General features: G+C 44.0%; 1 protein-coding gene across 1 annotated transcript; it reads left to right on the top strand.

The window, feature by feature from the left end:
• The first annotated feature begins 7,032 nt into the window (after positions 1–7,032).
• On the top strand, positions 7,033–12,595 carry POLR1F (RNA polymerase I subunit F). Its single transcript, XM_032804753.2, has 4 exons — positions 7,033–7,292; positions 7,553–7,694; positions 11,453–11,661; positions 12,101–12,595. The coding sequence occupies exons 1-4, from the start codon at positions 7,072–7,074 to the stop codon at positions 12,486–12,488; spliced, it is 960 nt and encodes a 319-aa protein (XP_032660644.1). The 5' UTR covers positions 7,033–7,071; the 3' UTR covers positions 12,489–12,595.
• Positions 12,596–12,963: the final 368 nt, after the last annotated feature.

Below are 12,963 nucleotides of genomic sequence, written 5' to 3'. Positions count from 1 at the left end.
TCCACTCAGGATTAAATCTAGAGTTGCCTCTCCCCTTGTGGGTTCCTGTACCAGCTGCTCCATGAAGCAGTCATTTAAAGTATCGAGAAATTTCATCCCTGCATTTCGTCCTGAAGTGAAATGTTCCCAGTCAATATGGGGATAATTGAAATCCCCCACTATTATTGGTTCTTAATTTTGACAGCCTCTCTAATTTCCCTTGGCATTTCAACATCACTATTACTGTCCTGGTCAGGTGGTCGATAATAGATCCCTAAGGTTATATTTTTATTAGAGCATGAAATTTCTATCCATAGCAATTCTATGGAACGTGGATTCGCTTAAGATTTTTACTTCATTTGAATCTACATTTTCTTTCACATATAGTGCCACTCCTCTCTCTGCACGACCTGTTCTGTCCTTCCAATATATTTTGTACTGGAATGATTGTGTCCCATTGATTGCTCTAAGTCACCATGGGTGAACTAGAGTGCCTATTATATCAATATCCTCCTTTATCACAAGCCACTCTAGTTCACCAATCTTATTATTTAGACTTCTAGCATTTGTGTACAAGCACTTTAAAAACTTGTCCTTGTTTATTTGTCTGTTTAGACAAATATCTAGTTCACCCATCTTATTATTTAGACTTCTAGCATTTCTGTACAAGCACTTTAAAAACTTGTCCTTGTTTATTTGTCTGTTTAGACAAATATCTTCCATTAAAGTTAATGACTTCTTTGGAAATATTACCCTTAGATGGCAAGCTTCTTGGGTTAAGGGCCATGTCTATAGGCCAAACATACGGACCGTGCCTATCAAGTAATGAAAAATAGTGAGAGAAACAGAAAAAGTAAAGTAATATTACTGGCCATATCCTTCTGAGCTTAGGTAAAACTTCTATGGCTTCAACAGGAGTTTTGTATGAGTAAGGATAATAGGTTCAGGCTCTAAATGTGTTTTACTATTTATCACAAAAGATAAAATTTGCACTGATCCACAGGTGCAATTCTTTAGATAATTTAATTGCACAGAAGAAACTACAGAGAAAGAGAAATAAGAGGAGCAAAAGATAACTGACAAATTATAGAACATTATAATCGAGCAGTTCTCAAACTGTGGGTCATGACTGGCTGGCTTAGACTTACTGGGGCCTGGGGCTGAAGACCAAGCCCTACTACTACCTGAGAGCTTCAGCCCTGGGCAGCAGGACTCAGGTTGCAGGTCCCCAGCCTGGAGCTGAAGCCATTGAGCTTCAGCTTTGGCCCCTTGCCCGGAGCAGTGGGGCTCAGACTTTGGCCTCCCCACCCAGGGCAGTGGGGCTTGGGCAGGCCCAGGCTTTGGTCCCTCCTCCTGAGGTTGTGAAGTAATTTTTGTTGTCAGATGGGGGTCACAGTGCAATGAAGTTTGAGAACCGCTGTAAAATATAGTCAATGGGCTCTTCGGCTGGATCCTCAATGGGTGTCAAACAGCTCAGCCTCACTGGTTGTTCTCCAAGTTCTTTAAACAAAGATACAACAGGCCTGATCCTGTGAAGTGATGAGCATTCCATGGAAGTACTAGGAGTTAGTGCAAGGTGAAAGCACTCAGCATCTCCTGAAGGTGCTCAGAACTTTGCATGTTCAGGCTGCGCCTCTTCAGAAGATTGAGTGTTATTTTCAGTTAGAACCAGAGCAGTCATCTCAATACAGTAAGCACACTGAGCCAGGAAACGGGTTTGCAAAAAAGACAAAACATTTTTTTCAATAAAAATTAATCGCAGCGGGCTCCTCTCAGAGGGCTATCTTTGATCCTTCAATCTTATCATTTTCAAGACTTTTACTTCTTTAAAAGCCTTAGAGCAGATTTCAGGAAAGTTTCTCACAGCATGGACCCCAACTAATAGAGACAGTGTCTTGTGGATCATCTCCTGTCCTGTTTAAATTGTGCAGGCTATTTCCCCTCTCATCTATAATCATGTGGCAAATTTTCCTCCCAGTGACATCTCTGTGGGAATTACGGCAATTGTTTATATAGAAAAGTAATGTTTTCAAATCGTTTAATGTGGTTTTAGCTACTTTTGCTATGATCTAGCATCTGGAAACAAGAAGTGTTAGCATCATATGACCAGCCAGTTCTCCACAGATCACAATGTGTGCTTCACGACTACATTTTGAGAACTAGTGTGTTAGGATTTTAAAAGCCAACATGGAAACAAAGCAGTAGCTCACTATTAATCAGCTTAAGGAAGGGTCTCTTGAGTACATGGGTTTAAAGACAGGTAAAAGAGAACTGCTTGGATAGGTTTTATTTCTGTATTATTTTTATTTCCAAAATAAGTGATTAATAATTTAGGCAATAATGACCTCCAGATAAGCCATTTCCTGGCATTTAATGACCCTCTAGGAGAATGGAGGGCCAAAGGCAAATCCAGCCAGTTATTAAATGCCAGGAAATGCCCATCCCAGACATCATAATTGCCAATACAAATCATGTAAAATTATTAACTGAAAAAATGTAAGGTAATTACTGTCTTATCCCATTTTCCCCCTCTTTTCTGTAGCAGTCTTTTCCTAGCTATTAAAGATTGGCACAGCAATCACTGAGAAAACAGGACTGTAACTTGTATGTTGTATTCTAGTTCAGACTTTCAGCCTACTCTGCTGTTTTCAGTTACTATTCTTTATTGAGGATCGTGCTTACTAGCATCAAAGCTCTGTTATGCCATCTGGTGATATATTATTGAATTGCATTTGATATATTTTCTTAACACAAAGAAACCTAATTGCAATCAATGTTTCATGTATTCTCTTACTGAAATTTATACCTATCTTTTTAAAATCAGGTTTCTATTAGAAAAACGTTTTTCTAAATGGCATTTCATTTTTTCTTTGTATTCCTTTAAATAATTAGTAATAATTTCAATTTTCTTCTCAAATGTCAAACCAAGTAGCAGTGCATTTTATTAGTTTAAAAATAACAAATTATGGCAGTGTTCAGCTGTGATTTTTGCTACATGTGTTTAATCCCTTTTACCGAGCAACTTCATGTATATTTCAAATGCAGTTCTACCTTGATGAGACTCCATACAAATGGCCCAAGGGAGTTCTGTGCTTATTTTCTGTAATTACATATCAAATTAGTTTATGTTACAGATAAAAACATTTTTCCTGTCAGCCCTGCCAAATCAACTTAACATCTGAAAGTCATATTTTATGTCAAGTTATTTCATACTCATACATCATTAGTAGTAATAAAGCATGTCAAAGGATATTGCTTGTTTCACCTGTGATGCCCTGTTGAAAGTTAATATTGGCCTACCTTCATCTTATGTTCACCCAGTAAAAGTGTTCTAATGATGCAATGCTTGTAGTTTTATATAAGGATTTACATTGAATAAGAATGCCCCATTTAACTATTTGTCTAAATCATACCTTTAGCTGAAAAGGTGCCACCTTGTGTTTAGAGTAGGTCTCTCTTATTAATCTTATTCTGGACAAAACAGTTGGGTTTTTGGTTGCTTCACCCCTCCCAGTTTGTCATCAGACTGTATTTATGAAGGCCTCTGCAGCTTGCCCTCATGATCCTTATTGGAATGCCTAACAGTGTGTAGCTATGTCCCTTTTTTGAGTTTTAAATGTTTTGTTTTTCCTTTACTTTTAATGTGAATTTAATGTTAAAAAATTACTTGTTTTGTGTACAAATTAAACTAAGTCCATGGCAATGGAATTCCAAATTCAAGTTGCTGTTAATGTTGTGAAATGTAGCAAATAGCCAACCTCTCTCTCTAGCCTGAGCCTCAACTTCAAAAGTACTATTTTTAGATGGCTGCTAGCCTGAGTCTATTGAGCCACGCTCAGAAGCTTGGTCCCATAGGCTGCAAAATGATGTGGACATACTATGGGACATACTAGTTCAAGTCCCCTCTCGGCCAGATGAAGGGATTTGAACAAAGATTGTCTCTCTCTTGAATATCAAACCCATCTATAGAACATAGAATACATTTCCTTCAGTCCTCCTGCCAGAGCTGTTCCTGTTTAATTTATCTGAATAAATCAATATTAATTGTGCCAGAGACCAGTAGAATGAATCTATAGCATAGGGGAACTCCTGTGAGAGGTAGCAAAGCCCTGTCCAAATCCTTTTCTCACCAGGTGGAGAGGAGACTTCCACATAGTGGGTGAAATACCCTAACCACTGGGTAAAGGTTATAAGGGAGGTCCTTCTTGCACGCCCCTGGCCAGCTGTTGTGTGTGCAGTTGCATGTACTAGGCCCAATCCAGTAGGTATGCTTAGAGGCAGTCTACCAGATGGGGCCTTGCATACGACTCGGATGTTTGAATGCCTATCTTCCAATGTTTTGCAAATTGCTTTGGGGCTTAGGCAGGAAATAGTCACCTAGACTGCACCTGGGGAACTTTTACTATAAAAACCTAAGATTAGGTGGCAGCCATGTGGGAGCTCTGTAGATCACAAATGAGCTTATAAACAGGAATTAGGCACCTAAGTACCTTTGTGGATCCCAACCTCAGTTACACTTCTTCTCTGGTTCTTCTAACTTATTAAACCTGATTCCTTCCCACAACTTTTATTAAAGTAATGCTGATCACTATTGCTATAATCCTTAGTGCACGGAATGCTATTTGTTTGTAAGGAAGGGAATACTAAAGTAAGGCCAACAAATAGTTTCAGTGTGGCTCCCAAATTGGAAATCTGTACACCTGAAATTATTTTTTTTTAAAATTAGATTAGATCAAATTAAAGGTAAGTAAGACAATGGGGGCAGAAAAGGAATGTATGACAGGGCCACTAGCCTTCGTTATTTTCAGGCCTACCAATATCATTCATATGGTCACAGCCTTAGATCCCCCAGAACTTTGGTTTCATTTTCTCTTCAAGTTCTAACTGATTTTAAGTAATTTAAGGGAATTTCCATCCTCCAAGGGCATGGACATGAACAACTGATCTCCCTCTCTCCCTCAGTCAAACTTTCACTGCAGTCTAGGGCACAGCTGTAAAGATGAAGCCCGAGGTACCAGACTCCTGTAGATTCAAGGCCTGGCTACACTTGCAAGTTAGAGAATATTAAATCAGCCCTGGGCGCCTAACTCCTGAGGTGTCCACACTGGCAAGGCACTTAGAGCGCCTGGACTCTGCAGCTGAAGCGCTCCTGATAATCCACCTCCACAAGAAGCATAAAGCTTGCTGCACCCTGGCTGAAATGCTCGGGTGTCAGTGTGCATGACGTGTTGCATTACTGCGCTGTGACTGGCCTCCGGAAATGTCCCACAATCCCCTGAAGACAAGTGGTCACACTGATCATTGTTTTGATCTCGGTTGCAGGCATGCAGATATCCCCTTTCAAAGCTCCGTTTCTGACAGCTGGCATGCTTATCTGCTCGGGGACAAAGCAAACTATTACTGTGGAATGCTGGTGCTGTGAGTGTGTGTGTGTGTGTGAGAGAGAGAGGCGCAAGGGGAGGAAAGTGGAGTATGTTCAGACAACAGCAGACAAGACAGCATGTTGACACGTTGCCCCCCAAAACACACTGTCTCTCCCCCCACATACACACAACACATTCCGTCACAGTCCACCCCATTTCAAAAGCAGGCTGCAGCCACTTGCACACTAAGATAGCTACCACAATGCACTGCTGTTTGCAGCATTGCAAGAGCTGCTAATGTGGCCACACCAGTGCACTTGCAACTGACAGTGTTAGCACACGGCTGCGTTTTCCTTGCTGCAGTCTCTGAAGGCTGGTTTAACTCCCAGCACGTATATCTGTAAGTGTAGCCATGCCCTAACTTTTAACAATGCTCAGTGGATTTACAGCACGCCATCAGTGGGCCAGACCCCCCAGGTGGGGCATACTACTCTTATAATACCTTTTTATTTGCAATCTTGAACATAAGAAAAAGCTGGTCACTCTCTAGGCACATATACACTACAAGTGTCACGGTGGCATAAGTGCAGTGCTGCTGCTGTGGAGGTTTTTCTACTTCTGTAGTAAATCCACCCCCTGGAGAGTGGTTAGTTAGGTTGACAGAATTCTGTCCTAGCGATCCCTCCACCTAGGTGTGGCTACAGTGAGAATTAGATCGAGCTAACTATGTCACACAGGGTGTGAAACCTGTCCCAAACAGGAGCGATGCAGTTAAGAACACAAGACTGGCTACCCCAGGTCAGACCAACGGTAGAACTAGCCCCGTATCCCGGCCAGTGGCCAGTGCTGGCCCCAAAGGGCAGGGAGGCGCCGATGTAACACCGGCAGCCCCTCCAGCCCTTGCTTTCCAGGACTCGCAGCGCTGTTAGCTCGGGGCTGTGGCGGCCGCGCTGCAGGGCAGCCTTGGTTCACGGGGATCGCTGGGCGTTAGCGCGCCCCGGCACCACAATGGCCTCACGCAGGAGGAAGTTGGCGCCGCTGCGAGCTCCGGGGCCCGCCTGACGTGTCTCCGCGTGGGCTGCCCGCGCCATTTGCCCCCGGCAAGCGGGCGCGACACGCGGGGCCGGTCAGGGCCGGGCGCAGTGGCCGGGAGCCGGGGTGGGGTGAAGGGGCACCACAAGGCGCAGCGCCACGAGCGCGGATCCGCTTAGCCCTGCAGCCGCGCGCGGCCAGGGACCGCAGGGTGATGCAGCGAGCAGAGTGCGCGGGGTCTGCGTCACGCTCCTCCCACTCGAGACTCCGTGGCGCGCGCGCGAGGGAGTCAGGCGGCTACAAATCGTGCGCTACCGGAGATCCCTGAGGACCCTGCACCTGAGCAAGTCATCTCTGGGCCCCGCCCATTACCTGAAAATCCCGCCCCCACGTGACCCCGGATGACAAAGCTTCCGGTCGCTCGCTCCGCCCAACTGGTGACGGTACCTGCGCAGTGTCTACTGTGACCTCCATCGCCTGCAGCCGGAACATGCGCCACATCCATGCTACTGGAGCGGGAAAGACACACACAAGATGGCGCCGAGCCCAGCTCAACCCAGCTTACGAAAGTTCCGGCATTAAACGTCACTTCCCCTCCAGGAGGGCCCGCGTGTGACGTCATTAGAGAGCGCTATCGTGATTCACGTGCGCGCTCCGCGCTCCATAACAGGCGGACGGTTGTAGTTGTGGTGGCACCATGGAAACTACCGTGGAGGCGCCGCACTCGGCGGCCCGGCCGGTGCCCTGCCCGGAGATCCCATCCTTCGCGGCCGCCTGCCGCCTCGTGCGGAGCCGCTACTCGTGCCTGGTGGCGGCGCCGCATCGGAGACACATCGCGCTGGCGCCGCGCTACCTGAGCCGGAAACGCACCGGGATCCGGGAGCAGCTCGATAGCGAACTGCTGAGATACTCGGAGAGGTGCGATCCGCGGGTAGAAACCCTTCCCCCCCCCCATGAGATTCACCTCGACTCCACGCCACGCGCGTTCTCGCCCTTCCGCCACGGGCACCATGTGGCTGAGCCCTCCTTGGGCGAGCGACTCAGCAGCAGCCCCAGCGGGGCATAGACCCAAACGTGGAGGAATTTCACTTGTCTCCCCATCGAGTTTCGTGCTGGTTTTGCACTGTCAGTGTTGGTCAGAAATATTAAAACAACTTGTCTTTCCTCTCCCTGTGTAGCCTCAGCGGTGTGCCAGTGGCTTATGATAACATCAGAGTAGTGGGTGAATTAGGTGATATTTATGATGACCAAGGATTCATCCATTTTAACATCGAAGCAGATTTTGTCATTTTCACTCCCAAGAAAGGAAAAAAGCTTGTGGTATGTAAAAATACTTCAGTTTTACTGTATTTTGCAGTAAGTAAAGCTTATCTTAGCTACTAAGTAGATTGAATAATTGAATTTAAATAGTTACTGTTACAGTTAGTAGATAAATACTGAACTACCTTATGTCTGTTCTTGACTCTGGTTTTCCTGCTAACTTTTCAGCTATAGGTATAATGTTGTAGCAGTGTCGGTCCCATGATATTAGAGAGACAAGGTGAGTGAGGCAATGTCTTTCGCACCAGCAGAAGTTGGTTCAATAAACTAGCTTTCAAGCTACATAGCAGTTCAGGGGGCAAAGGTGTTTAGTGTCGTGGCTAAATGCAAGATTAAACAGTTAGCATAAGTAGATGTGATAGGCATCTGTAGGACCCATGGATCTTGAAATATGTGTTGTGCAGACCTCAGCCTGAAAGAAATCTTTCCTGAACCTCCTCTTCTGGCCTTCAGACTGCTCCATGCTCATCATCAGAAGCAAGGCCCCACAGACCAGGACAAACTAACTCAAAGTTGCACCAAACACTGCAAGAACAACAGATGCAAAACCGGCAGACTTGGGGTGGGGTGAGATAGCTCAGTGGTTAGAGCATTGGCCCCCTAAACCCAGGGTAGTGAGTTTAATCCTTGAGGGGGCCATTTAGAGATCTGGGGCAAAAATCTGTCTGGGGATTGGTCCTGCTTTGAGCAAGAGGGTTGGACTAGATAACCTCCTGAGGTCCCTTACAACCCTGGTATTCTATGATATTCAGACTTATCTTCATTGCTACAGTGATCAACACACCTTTAAAAACCCATGGTCCTACTTGTGCCTATCATAACGTGCCATGTACCTCACCCAGTGCACTAAATGCCCACTAACAACTATGTGGTGAAACCAGACAATCACTATGCTCTTGAATGATCTCATACAGGGAAATAAGACAAAAAAACACCACATCACCTGTGGGTGAATGCTTTTCACAAAGCAGTTCCTCTATATCTGACCCATCAGTCCTCATCCACAAAGGAAATCTGCTTAACACTTTCAACAGACAAACCTAGGAGCTTAAATTCATAACTTTGCTAGACACTGAAAATCATGCTCTTAATAAAGACACTGGATTTATGGTTTGTTACAGCTGTCTGTAACCCCCTAACCCCCTGTTTTGTCCTACGTCTGCAGGGGTGTTAATGGGCCACTTTATCTTAAAAGGTCCCTTAGGATTCTACTTATGCTACACTATCTGTTCAATTGTGTATTTAGCTGTGACACTGTTAGTAACTTTCCTAGACTTGAAAAAGAACTCTAGGCAGGTATGCCCTTAAAAGGCTGCACTGTTGCAACTGCACCACTGTAGCGCTTAAGTGAAGATGCTCCTAAGCCAATGTGAAGCCAGGCTTCTTCTGTTGTTGTTGTTAATCCACCTCTGTGAGAGGCTGTAGCTATATCGATGGGAGAAGCTTTTCCATCAACATAGTGCCGTCTACACTGGGGGTTAGGTTGGTATAACTATGTCACTTGTGTGTAGATTTTTCACACCCCTGAGTGACTTAATTATATCGATATAAGTCTGTAGTATAGACTTGGGCTCTGTGTGGCTCAAAAGCATGTCTCTCTCACCAACAGAAGTTGGTCCAATAAAGGATATTACTTCACCCACCTTTTCTCTCAAGTGTAGGTGTGTTTTTCCTCCCAAAGGAGGGCTGGTAACCTGGTACCAGTATAGGCTTATACCTAAAGGAATACATAGGCTTATTCATTAATCGTAGGCACAAGTATTTGTGGTTATGAAGTGCTCTCTATTGTGATTCTGTTTTGCTTGCAGAAGAGAACGAAACACAGAATTTTTGCTCCTGAGCATTTCAAAATAAAGAGTAGGCATATGGATCTCCTAAGAGCTTTAACACAAACATACCTCTGTGTGAATGCTTGCAAGCTTCAGAATTCAAAAAAGTAGGTCAGAATATTGGCCTACTCACATTGACACATTGCATTTTTTAGACACAGTAGTTTAATATATTAACATTCTGTTCCAGGTTTGGCAGTTTTTGATTAAAGTCTACTTCATGAGTCTTAATGGTAAAATAAAGATATTATCTTACAGAACCTAGGAACAATTCTGCTCTCAGTCTCTCCATTGATACATACAGTGGCCTCTCAGGAGCAGCAGTTCTCAATCTATTTACCATTAAGAGCTACATATGAAGCTCTCTGTTCCATGAGACCCATCCACACAATATATTGATTACCTGTACATCTTATAAAAAAAAAAAATTAGTGTTTATTATATTACAGCAATACAATTCAAATCGATATAGTATCTTTCATTTCAACACTGGCAAATGTCTACCAAGAGCATTTTAAATTAGCAAAATAAGTCAAAACATTAACTGTTAAAATTAATTAATTTACTGGAAGGGTAGCGGCTGTGCTGAGTACTTGCAGAGCATGGGTGTGGACCCTCCCGGCAAGGATTGAGAGAGTGTAGGGTGCTCCCCCAGCCAGGGACTGCTCCCCATCACCCAACCTCTCTGGGGCTGTCCCCCCAGCATCCAGGCCCCAGCCCCAACACTGGACTGGCACACGTGCCTGCCTTGCGGAGACCAAGTGCCCTGTCCATGGCAAAATGGCCCCCCGCAGAGACTGTCCCTCCAGCATCTAGACCCCCATTCAGGGACTGCCCTGTGCCACCTGTCCCTCCACCTAAAATCTGCCACCCATGCCCCAGCTGCATCCCTGCTCCCTACGGCTCTAGCTCCCTCCAACTTCCTCTCCGTGCCCGCTGGCCTTCTACCATGGCTGCATGTAGCTCAGCCATGCAGCCTGTCCTACCTGCTGCTGCAATCCTAGTGCTTGGGTCGCTGAACCTGCGATTGTGCAGGGGCGCTGAGCACCCTGACCTCCTGCTGGGGGGAAAGGGAGCTGATGCTGCTTTGCCTGATCCTGCTGGGGGCGGGGGTGTGTGTGTGTGTGACACTAGGCCTGATCCTCAACTGCCCCTTTTTTGCACCTCCCACAGCCTCTGCACCAGGGGCAGGTGCCCCTCCTGCTTTACTTACAGCCCTGAGGATGTCACATGGGTTGCAGTTGTGTGCTGATTGGGCTGCAAGCAGCCTACAGGCTGAGGACAACTGAACTAGAGATTCTTAATAGGTCTGAAGGTGAAAAATACATGTTAGAATGTCCAATAGAACACCAGTAGTAATAGTGCTATTTATGGAAATAGAACATTTAAAATTCTCTTAACAAGCTGTATATACACCATTTTCCCCCCATGCACCCTTTCCCCTCCACACACATCAAAAAAGCATGTAGAGTATTTGGAAGAGTGCTCGTGTAGCCACGTTATGCTGATGGAGAGAGCTCTCCCGTCGACATCATAAAACCAGCCCAGTGAGCGGTGGTCTCCTGCCAACATAGCACTGTCTACACCAGTGCTTCTGTCGGTGAAACTTAACTCACTCGAGGGGTGTTTTTTCTCATCCCTGAGCCACAAAAGTTTTGCTGACATAAGTGCTAGTGTAGCTGTGGCTTAATTCTATATTTTTAATTTGAAAGACTTAGCAACAATTTTTAAAACTTGGCTTCCATTTGTGCAAGTGCTAAGCCCACTTGCCATGCAGTTGATGGTGTGGATTTGCATGTGTGAACTTTCTTATGTACAAGAATCTACAGACAAATTGTACAGTGTGTGCAAGAATGAAAGTCTCTTACAAGTTGTGGCCCTTAAATGTAGTATAGTCTTTCTTACATGATCTTCTTTTTTTTCTTCCAGGGTGTGATCAATAAAGTGGCTCCAAGTCATATTGGCTGTCTGATACATGGGTGTTTCAATGCTTCCATCCCTAAACCCGATCAAATGTCAGCTATAGAATGGCAAGACCTTGAGTTAAAAATAGGAGATAAACTGGAATTTGAAGTGGTGCATTTAGATTCCGATGCTGCTGGAGTATTCTTCATTCGGGGGAGACTGAATAAAGACAGGTACAGCGCTGTATTAAAGCATTTTTTTCAAACTGAGCTGATTTAGTGGATTTATTTAAAAACATACTACGTAAAATCAGTGTCTTGCCTTAACTCGTATTTTTTCCCCTGTATAGCTATGAATATTATATTTTAAGTCAGATTTAAAAATCTGCTAATAAATTCCATACCAAACTAATGCTAATTCTTTAACAGAATAGAGATTAACCAAGTATTGGAAATTGGACATGTATTAATAGGTCATAAGATCTTTTGTTACTAAAAGACCCTAATCTTTTTTTTCTACTTGAATTGCTGTGGGTTTAGCACAACTCGCAGTCTTCAGTTATGTGCTCCATATAATTATTGGATTTCAGCAAAGCTTAACATCATGATGTATTAAATATCTATAGAGATCTCATTCTGTACACTCTTGCTTATTTTGTATGTTTCTTCACAGTATGCAATCCAAATATCCTGAAGCAGTAACTGAAGATACAAACAGTAGAGATGAAATACCAAAGAAAAAACACAAGAAAAGAGACAGAAGGAATTGTGAATTAGAAAATGACATGGAGCTTACAGACAATGCAGATACTACTGTGGTGGAAGATGCAGAAGGGCAGAATGCTGATACAGTAAATGGATTTTATGATAAAAAGCCAAAGAAAAAGAAAAAACATAAGCAAGAAAAGCAGAAACCTGAATATTGTGGAGGTGACTGTAGTGGTTACCCAAGTGACCATAAAAAGCTTAAGAGAAAGAAAAGAAAACATGGTGATGTAAATGAAGAGAGTGAATTATCTCAATTCTCACAAGAACCTAAAGCCAAAAAGAGAAAGGAATGACAAATTGACTGAAGAGTCCAAAAGTCCTTTGCTTGAATGTAAGACTGTCGTCTTCTTTCAGAAGTACTTGATAAACTTCCAATAAAATCATATTTTCAGTTTGTGTATTTCAGCTTTCATTTATATTACAGTAGCACTTAGAAGTCCCGACCAAGATCAAGGCCCCCTTATGCTAGGCAATGTATATATATACCCATACTATATACTTAAGAGCAGGCTAGACAAACACCTGTCGGGAATGGTCTACATAATACTTATTCCTGCCATGAGTGCAGGGGACTGGACTAGATGATCTCTTGAGGTCACTTTCTATGATTCTGTACATCTTTCAGGATAGGAGATGCCTCTTACTCTCCAGAGATAAAGGATGATAAAGAGGCGGTACATATTCCTGTTTTACAGATGAGGAAATGAGGTACATAGTTTAAGTGACTTGCCCAAAGAGACACAAGAAGTGTTTGGCAGAGGTGGGAGG

Source organism: Chelonoidis abingdonii, chromosome 2 (assembly GCF_003597395.2).
Source record: "Chelonoidis abingdonii isolate Lonesome George chromosome 2, CheloAbing_2.0, whole genome shotgun sequence".
Taxonomy (NCBI): Eukaryota; Metazoa; Chordata; order Testudines; family Testudinidae; genus Chelonoidis; species Chelonoidis abingdonii.
Note: the sequence above shows the minus strand (reverse complement) of the source record. Positions and strands in the feature narration are given on the sequence as shown.